The sequence below is a fragment of the Terrapene carolina genome, unplaced genomic scaffold (assembly GCF_002925995.2).
Source record: "Terrapene carolina triunguis isolate 2854851 unplaced genomic scaffold, T_m_triunguis-2.0 Scaffold22, whole genome shotgun sequence".
NCBI lineage: Eukaryota > Metazoa > Chordata > Testudines > Emydidae > Terrapene > Terrapene triunguis.
In genome coordinates, this window is record NW_020664373.1 from 9954619 (window position 1) to 9970994 (window position 16376).

The following is a 16376-nucleotide window of genomic DNA, read 5'->3' on the forward strand; positions in this document are numbered from 1 at the left end:
TCCAGGCTCTCAGAGCTCAAACACAGCATCCTGAGCTAAAGGGAAAGAGCAGAGAGAGAGAAAGAGAATTATTCATAGTGTTTCCCTTTGACCTGTGTGGCTAAATGGAGTCAGGGCCTTGGAGGGCCGTTGCTATTAGGATGAGAAATTGAAAGTATGAGTTAGGTATATTTTTGGTGTAATCGCTTTTATTTACAGAAACAAACAAATGACCCACATTGTCCTCTTTCCGTTAACACAGCAGAAACAAACAGCAGGCAGTTCCCTTACTCAGCAATCTTCAAGTCTTCCACTCCATTGAGTTTTCTGCCCAAGAAGCCCAGTCTCTCTGCTTTAGTCACGGTCACATTCACTGCTACTGTCCTGTCTTTCTGTCCCTCCAACAGACACAGCTTGCAACTGATACGGTTGCCTTGTGTTTCCAACCAGAAAAACCCCTCAGTCCACACAGTTTAGCTCTGCCCTGCCATGCTGCCTAGTGCCTCAGGTGGCCTCCTCACAGCCCTAGCTGCTTTACTTCATAAAGATGCTTGACTGAGTTGACCCTGAACGAGAGTGATTGGTACAGCCATTGACTTTTTGAGGTCTGGAATTGTTTTTGGATCAGAGAACCCTCTGCTGGCAGCCATTAGTACATCAAGACATTATTGAGCTACCTACAAACTGCCTGCTCCACTCCTCCTGCTGAGAAAGCCGATCTCTAAGGCTAGGTCTACACTACAGCGGGGTTCCGACCTAAGATACGCAACTTCAGCTACGTGAATACCGTAGCTGAAGTTGCGTATTTTAGGTCGGCTTACCTGGTGGTGAGGACGGGGGAAAGCCGACCGCTGCCGCGCTGCCGCCGACTCCACTGTCGCCTCTTGTCGAGGTGGATTTCTGGAGTCGACGGCAGAGAGATCAGGGATCGATTTTACCGCGTCCTCACGAGACGCGGTAAGTCGATCCCCGATAAACCGATTGCTACCCGCCGGATCGGCGGGTAATGAAGACGTAGCCTAAGATGGAAGTTATTTCAGTGGCTGTTACAGGTTTTAATGTATTAAAAAGTAATTTCCTACAACAACAAAATTCCCTATGCATTCCTCTATGTGGCATATAAACACTAGGACTGTTTTAAAATATTTTAAACATGAAAATCTCTCTGACACTATAAAAAGTTGGTGAGTGAGTTTGTTTAATACCATTTCCTATTTGAAAAGATCAAATTTAAAATGGAATTATACAAGATAACTGAATCGTGAAATGTTTAATTTGCAGGAATGAAGGCTTCGCACCAAGTCCCTATCTGAAAGAGATCTCCCTGGATGATGATGAACCTGGGTAAATCAACATCCGGCCACTCACTGCTTAAATTTTCACCCCACCATTTTAGGAAAGACCAGGCCACATTTCCAGAACGTTTCACTAGTTTATGATCTATTCTACGGCTTTCTGAATACCTTGCATAAAGTGTCGTGAAAGATATCGGATAGACTATATCTTCATCTTCTTGTTGTATATATATTTAATGCAAAAAAATTATGGGTGAAATACCGGCCCCACTGACATCAATGGAAGTTTTGCCATTGACTTCAATAGGGCCAGGATTTCACCCTATGTATTCTTACTTCACTATTAAGGCCCCAACCATGCAAACATTTACATATGTGAGTAACATTGTGCATGTGAGTAGTCCCATAGAAAGTAATGTGATTTTGTTTAAGTGAAGCCTGCCAGATCAGACCAATTTTTTTTAAGTATCTTTGGCCCTGATCTTGCAAACACTTATGTTGTGCATAAAATTAAGCACTTGCCTGAGTATTTGCAGGGAGCATTTAAGTAATCCCATGGACTGTAAAGAGATTTGTCTGAGTAAATGGTGCTGGATCAGGCCTACAACTTTTTTTTTAAATGTAATCGTCTAATTTCCTATAATTTCCTGACTGCTGTAGAATGCAGTAAAAACCAGAATCCTAAATTGTTGGTTTGTTGTTGGGGTTAGGAAGTGGAGGGGGGCAGATATTTGTTTTGTTGTAACTTGTTTTGGCATGTGCTGTTTTAATTCTGTCCCTGATGTTAAGAACATTTATTGGAGGATCTTGAGCTTTTGTGGTTTTGGAGGATTTCTGTGTAAGCTTCAATGAGGCAATTACAATCTCCTCATAACAGCTGCAGCAGAGAGGTTCAGCCCCTCTGCCTAGCAGGACAGGCAGAGAGAGTGTTTTACTCTCCAAGCTCGCTAGGTATTATCACAAAGGGGGAGGAGCCACGTTAGGCTCGCCTCAGAAGTCTTAGTGAATGCCCTCTGAGCAGGCTCCTGATTTTTCAATTGATAATTTTTAAAACTCAAGTTAAAATTTCCTTGCACAGCTAGCCAAGGCATCACTACTTATAAAGGACTTTCTACCTGCAACATGTTCATTTGCAACATTCAGCTGCAGCTCTAAAACTGAGGTTAGAGTATTTTACCATGGGAAAGTGTGTATTTTTTTCACCCTCACCAAACCAAAAAAGAAATGGAAAGAAAATGAAATATATCCTCAAATTTGCCTAAAGGGGGGGAAAAATCCACTTTGGGCTGAGCCTAGCATTAGTTCAGTGTGAATATATTTAATATGGGTTTTTACTTGAGGAAGGTCTGCATATTTACATGATTTCAATGGGGTGTTTCGACTTTGTAGGGGAAACTCCAGCGGAAGTGACCATTCATCAGAAGAAGAGGAGAGCATCACTAAGCATGAGTGAGTATGTGGAGTGTTTTCATGTGTAAACCTTAAGCTCTTTGGGATAAGGACCATCTTTCCATTAGCTGTCTGCACAGTGCCTAGCACAGTGGAGCCCTTATCCTCCTCTCAACCCTTCTGTGATACAAATCATCCTTATTATTAATAATCTTCCATAGGCTTCCAATGGAATGAGTCTGTTTTCACCCAACAAAGCAGCGGATGGGGAGGCTTTTAGAAAAGCCTGTCTGATACCCCGATAAAAGGGTGTGCTCACAAAACACGGACACCTGTGATGAGGCTGAGAGGAGTTTCTCTTGAAAACATGTATGAAGTAGCTGTCTCCTTCCTTTGGGAGCTTGCAGCTCATTACCATATTATGTAAGGTAAAGCCTGACCATCACAAAGAGGTTTGAATGTTGCAGGAGTTACACACAGTTGATGCTTTTCAATTGAAAGTCCCCCCAGGGTGGGGGTGCATGCAGGGCTCTCCATGGCAGAGTTGGCAAAAAAGAAAGTATCCTCACTCTCTGAAGGCCACAGAGCAGGGTGCCCTGCTGGCCTCAAACAGGTCAGGGTGAAGAAGACCAGAGGAGTGAGGTATTTACATGGATTCAGTGACCCGAAGCCCCTGCACAGGGAACGTGGAGGGGCAGCGGCCACCCCAGACGCTCAATTTTAATGATCCAAGATTTTATTAAAAACACTGGTAAGGAGCTTTGTGTTTGAAAATGGGCAATTCTTAACATGCTAGTGGCCCCTCAAGGGACAAATCTGCATGGATAGAGGGAGGCCCCCAGCAGGCACAGTTTGCTCACACTTTCCCCACAATAATGCATCTAAATGGGTATTTAGACATCTAAACACATAGGGGTGGGCAGTTACTTCATTCTCTCAAAATATGGCCCTCAGAGTCCTGTGATCTATTGTTAATAATGTAATTTTATAGGTATTGTCTATGGGGAATAAACATCTGGGAATCTCAGTGTCTAGGAGGCTAATTCAGAAGATATTTTTAGGTTATCTTTGTCTGCTTCGTGCTATCTCAAGATCACACTTAACTATTACCTTAGATATCACATGTAACTTGCAAATGTATCTTGATCTATATCAGGGAGGAAGGATGGTCCAGTGGTTAGGGAACTAGCCTAGGACACTCGTGTGACTTTGTGCAAGTCATTTAGTCTCTCCGTGCCTCAGTTTCCCATCTGAGGCACTGCTCTGCCTCACAGGGGTGTTGCAAGGATAAATGCATTAAAGACTGTGAGGCGCTCAGTTACTACTACTACTGGGGGCTATGTAAGATAGATACTTTGGCTTAAAAGCAGATTTGAAAATGAGGCATCTTGTAAGGGTTTTTCATCAGTCTACTTTGCCAAACTGTTATTCGGAAATCATGCTGTAAACAATATTTCTTGCTGCAGTTGGTACGCTGGTGATATCTCCAGGGCCCAGTCAGAGCAACTGCTGCGACAGAAGGTACTGGAAATATCGTTATTAACTACGTTTAAACCTCTCTCTAAATCTATTGTTATCGTTGCTGCTCCTCACCTCTAGAGGGTGCTAATGCTCTTCAAATAACTTTAGTATTACAGTGAGAGTGGTAGAAACTGAAATAGGTATTAATTTAGTATGAAGATATAGGAGTAATTAGGTTGTGGGTGAATGTAAGGGCCCTAGAGGTGACTAAGTAATGGCACTAATCTAAACTAGGCAAAGGGCAGGCAGAGCCCTCCCCCAAAGCTTTCACTTGTATGGCTTTCACTCCTGACATACAATACTCTAAATTGCTATTTCAAATGTTGGTCTTTTTGGAGCACAGACTACCAGTCAGAGAACACTGTGGGGGGATTCTGTGACATGCAGAAACGGAGACGACTGGACAATGGCATTGTCATATTCCTTTCCATCGGAGACATGACATGTCAGCGGCTAATACACTTACCTATTACACCTCCTAGCTCCCGTGACACTCACTCCTTGTGTACTCCCTGTCCCATTGGTGCTCAGCCACTTGCAGCTCATACCATGCTCCACAGAGCCATGGCCCAATTTTCCTTCCCAGCTGCCTGCACTAGAGGTTCAGAAAGGAAGTATAATCCTGGCGAATCACTGTGTATTTCTAGGAGGGGCAGGGGCAGTAGAAGGATTAGTCACCTATGGCCCAATCAGGGGCTGAACAGTCGCAAATCCCATCGATCTGAATGGGACATGAGGTTGCACAGCATCTTGCAGCATTGAATCTTAGACCATAGCTGGACTTGTAAGTGTCTTGTTCCAGCCACACAGCAACCAAATTCCAGCACAAGACTAATGTCGCTCCTACATGTACTGCTAGGAAAGTCCTAATGGAAACCAGAATCTCAGCACCTACCTGGGAAACCACCCTCAAAAGCAGAAACCTATAGTGCAAAGTTGGGGGATGGGGAAGAGGGAAAAAGTAGGATTTAGCTGCTGCTCACATTAAAAATAGCCTGAAATTGAATATGTACTGAAAATCTCTCTAGCTGTTTAGTCACCCAGATATACTGAGGCAGTGGAAAACTGATGTGAGTTTAAGGCATTCTGGAAATGCATCAAGGCAAAGTTACAAAATATGTCTCAAATAGTGGGAGTTTCTTGTGATGTTTTCCTTCCTTTTTATTTATTATTATTAGGGGAAAGAAGGTGCTTTTATGGTTCGAAATTCAAGCCGAGTGGGCAAGTACACCGTGTCTGTATTCAGCAAGGCTCTTGAGTGAGTATTCAAAGGACTGCCTTCGTTTCCATTTTCAACTCCATGGGTTTGTTCCTGAGGGGAGTCATTCAATACCAAAGTTACTTCACCAGATCTGGACTGAACTTTGGGCAAGTTTGGAAACAGGCTTCTAAACAGTATTATCCCTCTAAATCCATCCGTGCCTTAACCTTCCGGTCCCTTTTGCTGAGTCCAGTGCTATCGTGACAGAAGCCACCACAAAGAGGTGTGCTCATTGCAGGGGAGAGAGAGAGTAGGGGAGAGCTGGTAGATATATTATTGTTTCATTGCCAGCTGCACAGGGAGCATCTCCAAGGACAGGTTGTATGGGAGATTAATGTAATGGCTGGAAGGAGGGGGAAACTGAAGAGAGAGAGAAATGGGGAAGGGGAGAAGAGATCAAGCTTGGGAGAGGCAGGAAAAAGGAAGGAGTGGTTAGAAATGGCACTGTACACATTCAGAAAAATTGCCTTAGTGGATCAAACCACTGGTCCCTCTAGTCAAATGTCCTGTAATCAGAGGTGTCCAGTACCAGATGCATCAGAGGAAGATATAATACCCTGATTCCCCACCACTGTTGTTTGATTAAATAACATTTAGACACAATAAATCCTGCATCTTGGCAGGGGGTTAGACTAGATGACCCTAAGCCTATGGTTCTATGATTTTCATGGGGAAAGTTTTTTCCTATTCCCAGGCAGTTAGTGTCCTGCAGTGGGACAGCCGATATCCCTTATAAATATGACCAGCATTTTGAATACTACATATTGGAAGCTATGGAAATATGGAAAATTTGTAACATGTAATTTTGAAAAAGGACTGCTCAGTGCAACAAAAATAACACTTCACTCACCGGACTGCAAGCTGGGGAACTTGCTGCTTTATTCAACTGCACCACAATAGAGTGAGAACACACAGAACAGAAAGTAAAGGAGGGCTGGAGCATCACTCAAGCCCATAATATTCTGGGTGGCCCAATTAACTTTATCATGACCACTTTACTACAGTAAGTATTTAGATACCACTTATTAAGCAAAGAGTCCCCTTAACTTAATGACAGCTGATAGCAGCAAAGAAAAAATATCATTAAAATTCTAACTGGTGCATCATGAGTCTGGTGACTACCTGTCTAATTAACTAAATAAGGCTTGGACTTTATTGAGTCCATTTAACAAGGCTCTTACATAAAGAATACTTTGTGCTATTTTTCAGAGATAAAAAAGGAACTGTCAAACATTACCACGTGCACACAAACTACGAAAACAAATATTATCTGGCTGAAAATTACTGTTTTGATTCAGTTCCCCAGCTTATTCACTATCATCAGCATAACTCAGCAGGTAAATCACTTCTGTCTCTCCTTGCCCCTTCTGCTGACCCTGAATGTGTTTTTCTCCTATCATAGATAGATTTAGAGAGACTCAGGTTGTTGGGTTTCTAGTATTTATGGTGAATCTCTTGCCATACTGAATGGTCTAAATACTAAGAATAGATTTATCCCCCTTTTAGGTGTCGATCTTGAGAATTTGTTCATGGGGGGTTGTTAGTTGCCTAGGATTTTTATTATTATTATTTAAGAGAGCTGCATGTACTGTGATCATTAACTGGCTTTCTTTGTAGGTATGATTACAAGGCTTCGGCATGCTGTGACTACGAAAGCAAATAAGGTCCCATCGACAGCATCCTTAGGAAATGGTATGGAGATGATTTTCCCTTTTAAAACTATTGTCACTGTTTGCCATCTGTCACAGCGCTGGTTGAGCTCCCCCTGCTGGACACTCACCAGACTGCTTTGAGGGGATCCAAATGCTGAATCCTCAAATCCTCTAAGCCTCTAGATTAGTGATACTCAACCTACGGCTACGGGCCACTTGCAGCCCAATCAGCATACAGCTGCGGCCCATGTGACATCCTCAGGGCCATACAGGTAGTATATATATTGTGTGAATGTGGCCCACATGACACAGACAGAGCTGCATATGTGGCCCACAATGGTAAATAGGTTGAGAACCACTGCTCTAGAGTCTAAATAGAGTCCAGGGACTGCTCCTGGCTTGGGGGCTCTAGGAATACTCTTGGGATGAAGATCCTCTGTTTAGCACTCGCTTCTGAGAGCTGAGACCTTGTGGTCCAACTGCCTAGCCTCTGCAACCAGGAGTGGCCCTCACAATTCCTCACCACAGCTTATGCACAGCGCTTCTCAGAACTCCAGCCTTGTGGGCACCGTGGGGGGGAGGGATAGCTCAGTGGTTTGAGCATTGGCCTGCTAAACCCAGGGTTGTGAGTTCAATCCTTGAGGGGGCCACTTAAGGATCTGGGGCAAAATCAGTACTTGGTCCTGCTAGTGAAGGCAGGGGGCTGGACTCGACTCGATTCGATGACCTTTCAAGGTCCCTTCCATATTTCATTTTGTAAGAACCTACCCCTCTCTGACACACAAAATTAAAATAAATATGAAACACAGCAGAAAAAAAAAAGATTGGAAAGGGGAAATTAAATGTTACTGACTTGATTGAATGTCTCCATTCAAATATCTTGCATAAGCAAACATGTCACTTTAATCAAATAAAAATCACCAGGGAATACAGTAATTATTTGTATTACTTCTTGACAGCTATGAAAAGCTAAAATGTTACAGTGCTGTTACAGTTACAGAACTGCATATGTCAGGCTGGTAGCTAAAAGGGATTGCTTCTGTCTCTCTAGGGATCTGGGAGCTGAAACGAGAGGAAATTGTCCTGCTCAAGGAATTAGGAAGTGGCCAGTTTGGAGTGGTACAGCTGGGAAAATGGAAGGGAAAGTATGATGTTGCCATTAAGATGATTAAAGAAGGATCAATGTCAGAAGATGAATTCATAGAGGAAGCTCACACCATGATGTAAGCTGCACTTTGCTTAATGAAATATCATTGCAAATAAGGCTCTTCCACAAGTCATCTCACTAATATAGAATAGTCACTGAAAAAGAAGTTCCTCTTCAGAATAAAACCATGAGTACCACAGGCAGCTTTAGGCATAGGCTGAGTATGTGGCCACCTAGGGCATCACGTTTAAAGAGGCATCAACAGAATAGTAGAGAGATTGCTGGGGTTACCAGTAACCAGTATTGTACTGCTCTTCAGCTTCACTGACTGCTGAGCTTCTGCATGTGTGATTTAAACATGTACTTCATTATTGAAAAGCCTCCTTCAACAAGCATGGATGGAATGATCTATTTCTGTCATCAGAAGAGGTAGGAATGACATACACATGAGTAGATGGGACGTATTAGACCAATGAATGCATCTGCAGTATATTTCACCTTGGCAATGGGGAGGTAACCGCCCCAATCTCCACAGTGAGATACCAGTTTGCAAGTAGTTTTCTTCAGGGCCATTTTAGGTATGTCACAACATAAGGAAATGCGCTGTGCTCCTGTCAGTTGGCTACCTGAAATGGTTATAATAGCTGATTCTACTTTGCTACATTCTCTTAGTAGGAACATAGCCACCTCTTGAATGCCTTCTCGTGGCCTGGGGTGGCTCTGTCATGCCCTGCCTCAGTCTCCCCTCTTGGACGCCTCAAGAAATCAAAAAAGGCTTCTCTTTGTTCAATGGTACCCCTCCGTGGAGTCTGGTTTACTAGCAAAAAGTTCAAAATGAGGCTTCCCCAGACTTAAGCTGGGGACAACCCATCCTCCCTGAGGTACTGTCTCAAAACTCCCCTAGTGTCTCAGGATCTTCCCTGCTTCAGCAGGCTACTCCCAGCCCTTCCAAGCTGGAGCAACTCCCCTGATTGCATGAGCTTCCCTGCAGGAACCTTTCTCACTCTCTGCCACAGCTTTCCCTTCTTGTTTCCTGCCTTCCTCCAGCTCTTTAGAGAGATCAGCTGTCCTTTATCTGGCCCATTCTGAGAGGCTGTTAATAAGACACAGGTGGGTTGGACTAGTTCCCTCTTAAAGGGCCCAGTCCATTCTGTGACATGAAATCCTTAAATCTCAGGTGCCAATACACTAACTCAGCTTTCTTCACGTGTGCCAGTGGGTCTCAGAAGTCTGCACTACTGGATCATAAAAAAGTCAGTTTCACCATTCGTGATTATTTGTGCAATTGTTTCATGCTAGCATGGAGAAAGAAATTAACCTCTGCTTGAAAGGGAAAATTTTAAGTCTGTGATTTCATTGATCAAACCCAAACTTGTGACAGGATTTACTAACTAGGCTAGAACTCTTATTAATTTATTATTTATTTGTATGGCTCCAAAAGTTCCTTTACAAATGTCAAGGTAATGATAAGGAATAAAAGCTCACAAAATAGAGTAACATATTTATGTCTTAATATTTTGTTTCAGGAAACTTACTCATCCCAAACTTGTTAAGCTCTATGGAGTTTGCACAAAGACATATCCCATCTATATAGTGGCAGAATATATGGCTAATGGCTGCTTGCTTAACTACTTGAGGAGTCACGGAAAGGAACTGCAACCCTTTCAGCTGCTGGAAATATGTTATGACATTTGTGAAGCGATGACTTTCTTAGAGAGCCAGCAGTTTATTCATCGAGACTTGGTAAGCTCTAACCACGTAGGATAGGTAGGAGGAGGAGAGTTAGGATCTGATTCTACGTTCTGTTACTCCTATTTTATACCAGTGTAACTCACACTGGCATAAAACAAGGGTAACAGTGTGGACATGTAGGCCACTGGAGTAGAAGGTTCTGTTTAGTGGTGTTTTGTTACTATTATAAGAAGAGCTGCCGTGTCAAGAACTTGAACCTTTCAGATCTTGTTGTAATCAGCCAGTATTTTACCCACTTGGGTCTTGTTCCTTCTATTACGCACCCTGGTTTTATAGTGATCTAGCTCTACTTTACACTAGTGTAACTGAGAGCAGAATCAGGACCTTAGTATCTAGGCCCACAGTTTGTGCAGGAGCATGTGTTCAAGAACACTGGCAGACAGGTTTGGGTTGGAGCAGATTGGTTATTGTGTGAGATCACTGAAAGAGAACTATCCCTAGCTCCTGGAGACTCATGTTCCAGACTCAGTCTTGACATTGTGTGTTCTAACTGCAGCCACTGGAAAATGCGTGAGACTCTACACTATGGAAAGAGCTACATTTTCAAAGAGGCCTCAGCCCAACATCTCCAGCTTCAACCGTCATTTTAAATATTCGTTTTAGTGTTTGCAGTTATTTATTTGTATACACGAATCGAGTAACTGGACATGTAACTAACCAATTTGCACATTCAAATCAGAAATCAGAAATCCAGGATGCCGAGCAGTTTATCTGTACAAAATTCAAGTTATAAATATAAAGGCAATTTCTGAAAATTTGCTACTGACTGTTACAAACCATAGAGAGTCAAGAATAAAAACCGGACTTGACTTTAGGAGGTGAACCATATCCCTGGGATTAACAACCCTCGGGGCAGAGATGATAGCCTTAGGTAAATGCTCACATAAATAAGTCTGTGCAGATCGGGGCTCTTACTGGCCTATTCATTGCCCATACTGCTTAAATTATCTCTCAATAATCCATTCTCCTTATAATGCATAGTAAATAACCAAGTCAGCATTCTCCTATCATACATATGTTGTTCTTGTTTTTGATGTACTAGCAACTTTTGATGTGGTGTTACCTAGTGGCTAGAACACTGGTCTGGGACCCAGGAGACTTGCGTTCAATTCTTGGCTCTGCCATTGGTTTGCTGGGTGACCGACCCTCCCTGTGCCTCAGTTTTCCCCATCTGTAGAATGGGGATAATGATACTGATTTCCTTTGTAAAGCACTTTGAGACCTATGGATGACAAGTGCTATCGAAGAGCTAGGTATTATTATTGTAACAAACTAAAAATAGTGCATCATTTTTTTAATCAAAGAACTTCATGAATATAAGTGATCAGGGTGTAGGCAGTGTGACCTAGTAGTCACATTTAGGCCGTGGTCTGCATGTGAGGAACAGTGGTCACTGAGCAGGAGTTGCATGAATCACAAGAGCCAGGTTCAGTAAGCAAGAGTTGGGGTCAGAGTCAGACCGGGGTCAGAGAGCGGAAGTCAGAGATAGCACCAGGCTGGAATCAGGAGGCAGGAATCAGGGTCAGAGTCAGGCTGGGATAAGAGATCAGGAGACAAGGCAAAGGCTGTGTGGTTGTCCAGACAACTTCCTGGGGCAACCCCTGAGGCTAAGTAGGGGCACTTGGCAAATCAGAGGGCAGCAGGTACTTGGGTGGTACTTCCTGCAGCACCTACTCGCTACCGTTCCCCCTGACTGTAGCTGTCCCAGGCTCTACAGACCCAGGTTCTAGCCCAAGGACCCTTACAAAGGAATTCTGAAGGACAGAAATACTATTTGAAAATAACCAAACTCTTATTTCACTTGGATTTTGGTCACTCAGTCTGTTTTCTTGTTTTCCCACTAAAGGCTGCTAGGAACTGCTTGGTTGATAGTGATCTTACTGTGAAGGTGTCTGACTTTGGGATGGCTAGGTAAGCTACAGACTGACTCTTCAACCACTGTAGTGCAATAATGTCAATCCTGAATGGGTTATTGGTGTTAGTCAGCCAGTGCTGCCATGAAACCAACAGTGAATGAACTGGTAATTAGTAAAGTTAAACCACAGGGACTATCTAGTTCTCTTTAGTCCAATTGAGTTAATGATTGTAACCCATTCTGGGGCTTTCAATCAGGGCCGGCTCTGGCTTTTTTGCCGCCCCAGGCAAAAAAGCCTCCGGCCGCCCCCCCCCCTGTGGGGGGGGAGGGTGGCGAGCCCCGGCGGGGGCTCCTCTCTCCCCCCAGCGGCCGGGGGGAGGGCGCCGGGGGGAGGGCGGTGAGCCCCGGCCGGGGGGAGGGCGGCGAGCCCGGCCGGGGCTCGGCTCTCCCCGGGGGCCGGAGCGCCGCGCCGCCCCCCTCCAGGTGCCGCCCCAAGCACAAGCTTGGTGGGCTGGTGCCTGGAGCCGGCCCTACTTTCAATGAGAAGAGAAATAGAAGGTGCAGACTCCTGGCATCTCTAAAGGTTAGAGGGCAAATGTATGCACATCACTGTTTCATGCCTGTCAAAGAAATCTTAAGAATGTTCTCTGTGTGCAAGAGAGTTTTTATAATGCCCCCTTTGTGAGAGATTCACATGATTTTGGGTTTCTGATCCCTCTAGCAATGACATGATAAGGAGTCCCTTGATAACTTGATTGCAGCAGCGTACCTCAGTAGCTTGAGGTTAGAGTTTCTATCGGGTCACCTCTGGAGACCTGGGTTTCTGGCCAGGCTTTGTTCACGGGCTTGTTGGAGAGTTCTTGCGGGGCATTCCAGGCAGAAGCAGTAAGTAATGTTTCACTAGCTATTTGTCATAGCCTGAAGACTGGCTCTTCCCTTGCAGGTATGTTCTGGATGACCTGTATATAAGTTCATTAGGAACTAAGTTTCCAGTGAAGTGGTCGGCACCAGAAGTTTTTCATTATACCAAGTTTAGCAGCAAGTCGGATGTATGGGCCTTTGGTAAGTATGGGATTTGACCTTTCATATTGGAGATGCTTAATAAGCTCAAAAATGCAAACTTGACTGCATATTTGAAAAGCCAAAAAAATGACAGACTTTAACAACTACTGTGCAAAAGTCTAAGATAGGTATTTACTATGTAGCGTGTATATTCTGCTTAATAATGCCATGCAATAACAATAGACCAAACTGCTGTAATCTTAATGGCTTCTTTGTGGGTGCACAGACTAGAATTTGGCCCACTACCCATATGTTGTGCAATATGTGTGTAGCGCAATGCCCGGGGTGGGTCACTGGAGCAGAGACCGAACTGGAGCCCTCTGGCTCTAAAAGCACCAGCCTCTAGTGCCTGAGCTAAAAGACTTGTTCAGTTAGTTCAAAGGTTGTAGCAGATTCATAAATCTCAAGCCTAACCTCTAGCGTGGGAGAGCACTCGATACTGTGTAATCATGGGATACATGTGCCATGCTAGCTTCTTGCCAGAACTTAGACCATGATGCAAACCTGTTTCCAGCCAGGAGAGCTCAAACAGCTGATCTTCTCTTGGCAACCTGGCACTGAGCTGTGGTGAACAAGGTAGAAGAAAGGTTTTCCAAATTCTTCTTCCACTCAGCTTTGTCTCCAGCTAGTCACCCTATGCCATTAAAAGAAAGACTGTAATACTGAAAATGTTTTGCTTGTGCCCTACACTACTATGTTATCCAGTATACAGAGGGCATCGTAATTTCTTTTTATAAATTATAGTTTTTCCTGTTTGCTTTTACATTGTGGGCAAAATCCTGGCTCCATTGAAGTCTTGTGACAGTTTTGAGGTTGACTTCAGTGGGGACAGTATTTTGCCCTAGAAATACAGGGCCTGATTCTCTTCTCTTTCATAGCAGTTTTACAGTGATCCATTGCCCCACTGTAAGCAAGTGGAGAATCAGGCCCATCATTTCTTGATTGCGCCACTGCCCTGGGGGCCTCCGGGACACTGATGCTCTGGGAGGGTGGGGGGGGGGCAATGGCTGGCCCCTGCTCTGGTTGCAGGGGCTGACTGCCCCCTACTGCTCCAAGGCCTGGAACCGCTGCTCCTCCATGACCACTGCTGCTCTGGCAGCCCCGGGGCCAGCTGCCTGGGGCTCCTCCAGCAGCAGCCGGTGTGGCTGGCCTCAGGGTCTGCTTCAGCAGCGGCCTGTGTGGCTGGCCCCGGGGCCACCCCAGCAGCTGGCTCTGGGGTCAGCTGCTCAGGCAGCCCTGGGGCCTGCCAGCCCGGCAGCTGCAGCTGCAGAAGTCACAGAAAGTCACAGAATCCATGACGTCCGTGATCTCTGTGACAGACTCGCAGCCTCGTATATAATCACTGTAAGTCCTTTGGTGATCTTATTTAAGTCTTCTAACACTAAAGGACTAAATGTCCCAGTCCCATAAAAACATCTGTAAAATCACATGAGAAAATCATCTACAAAATGCCCTTAGTACTTATTCTATATTATTTTGTAAAGTTGACATAGGACAATTCTTAAATTGCCATGTCTTGGGCATTATCACTGAACAACCCCATCAAACATTTGTATCATTCAACTTCACCTTCCACTGCAACAGTATGTTGTTTGCAATTGAGTACAGCATCACTAACACTAATACCGTTCATCATACCCTGGTTACAAATCAGCCCCATACATTTGCTAGAAAAACATTTTTTGCTAGAAGTCTCATCTGTTATTACCATTTTGTTAGATGAGTATTACTTAAGTGTCTTGATCTGGAATGGTTTTTCATTAAATTTCTTGTCTTTCAACCCTGGAAATTTCTGCAGGGATCTTAATGTGGGAGGTGTTCACTTTGGGAAAGCAACCCTATGAACTGTATGATAACGTACAAGTGATTGAGAAGGTTTCTGAGGGATATCGGCTTTACCGACCACAACTGGCCTCAGAGACCATCTACCAGTTAATGTACAGCTGCTGGCATGAGGTATGTACATTGGTCCATATGCATTGGAGATGTTATCTACAGCAATTGATGGGCTTCATGATGGTCAGCTGAAAAAAAAGCAATACAGGAAACTATTTCTGTTAAAGAACATCAATTGTAGAGAAAATCTAGCTTCCATAAAGCCCTCTACTATAGTAATCCAGAGGAAGGGCCCATAATTAATAAGAGGACAAGTGTGGAAAATTAAGCATGAAGGAGAACTAGCTGATTTTCCTTTTGAGGAAGGTGTACCATTCATTTATGAAGATAACTTTAAAATATGCCTCAAAGTAGATGACAGATTTAGAGTTTGAGTGATTCATCATAATGTCTCTATGCCTGAAATTCTAAACATAAGAGCACTGTCAAGGTTTGTAGGTCAAACATTGATCATTCTGTATCCATATTTAAGTTTCTCTTAAAGATCAATGCTGCCATGCTGCCTACAGTGACTCTAGTACAAAAAAATTCCCAATTTATTGTCCTTCTTCCCGCCTCTGTTTACCTGTCTTTAAACTGTGATATGTCCCTTCTTGAGTGTCTAGAAACTGCCTGGCACATTATTGGTGCTACTATAAAATGGTGATTGTTAGTTTTTATATGACTCACACCAAACATGACAAAAATAAGTTCTACTTGAACAAATATTTTAAAGAGAAAGAAAAAAGAAAGCAATAGCAATAGCAGAAAGATTTAAAGCATACAGTGCTTGGAATCATAAATTGCTTTGCCACATAAATGCCATTACCTCTCCATAATTCTGCATGTTTGAGCTAAGAAAAATGAATGTGTTACAATAACTGTTATATTTTCAATGTTAAGTAACCACATACGTTGTTTTTTGTTTTCATATAGCTGCCAGAAAAGCGCCCCACATTTCATCAACTCCTATCAAATATTGAGCCACTCAGAGAAGATGACAAGTCTTGAAGACAAGTCCTCATCATGTGGCTTTGACTATTGGTTGACATATCACCAGTCTACTTTGTGGGCGCTAATACTCTTGTGTGAATTCTGAAATCTGGCTGATTCCAGATTTGGCTGACTCCAGCAGTATTACACTGGTTTTTCATTGTCTTTTAATTCGCAGTGCTTTGACAACACAGAGTAAAGAAGAAAACTCTTGTGATGTTGTGGTGACTTGGTATTGTCTGAAAGAAGAGTGTAGAAGTATATTACTGATGCTGTTAGTATGACCCCCCCATAGTACTTCACAAGCAGAGAAATATCCAGTAATAATGTAAACTCTTTCAAGGTTTGTTGTGGTGGGTTTTTTTCAGATCACAACAGGATTTTATTAATCTTTATTTGGAAAATGTAAACGTGGGCAATACAAGCTTAATAGATTTTCTCATTATCATATCAGATCCCAGGGTATTTTCTGTTATATAAACCTGAGGTTGGTATTATGGGTCAAATTCATACCTGGTGCAAGTGGCTGCAACTCCAGTGGCATTAGTGTTAACTTCAGTGACGTGGATGCTATTGCCAGTAAACAGCATATCAG

The 16376-nt window shown here is 43.4% G+C and overlaps 1 protein-coding gene across 1 annotated transcript in view; it reads left to right on the forward strand.

The window, feature by feature from the left end:
* Positions 1-15799, forward strand: part of LOC112103823 (cytoplasmic tyrosine-protein kinase BMX) — a 33039-nt gene extending 17240 nt beyond the window's left edge. Inside the window, exons 7-18 of the mRNA XM_024195774.1 lie at positions 1261-1323; positions 2664-2723; positions 4130-4184; positions 5363-5442; positions 6655-6782; positions 7063-7137; positions 8149-8320; positions 9771-9987; positions 11843-11907; positions 12795-12913; positions 14712-14869; positions 15725-15799. Of these exons, the coding sequence (XP_024051542.1) occupies positions 1261-1323; positions 2664-2723; positions 4130-4184; positions 5363-5442; positions 6655-6782; positions 7063-7137; positions 8149-8320; positions 9771-9987; positions 11843-11907; positions 12795-12913; positions 14712-14869; positions 15725-15799 (1267 nt within the window). The remainder of the gene's footprint in view (positions 1-1260; positions 1324-2663; positions 2724-4129; positions 4185-5362; positions 5443-6654; positions 6783-7062; positions 7138-8148; positions 8321-9770; positions 9988-11842; positions 11908-12794; positions 12914-14711; positions 14870-15724) is intronic.
* Positions 15800-16376: the final 577 nt, after the last annotated feature.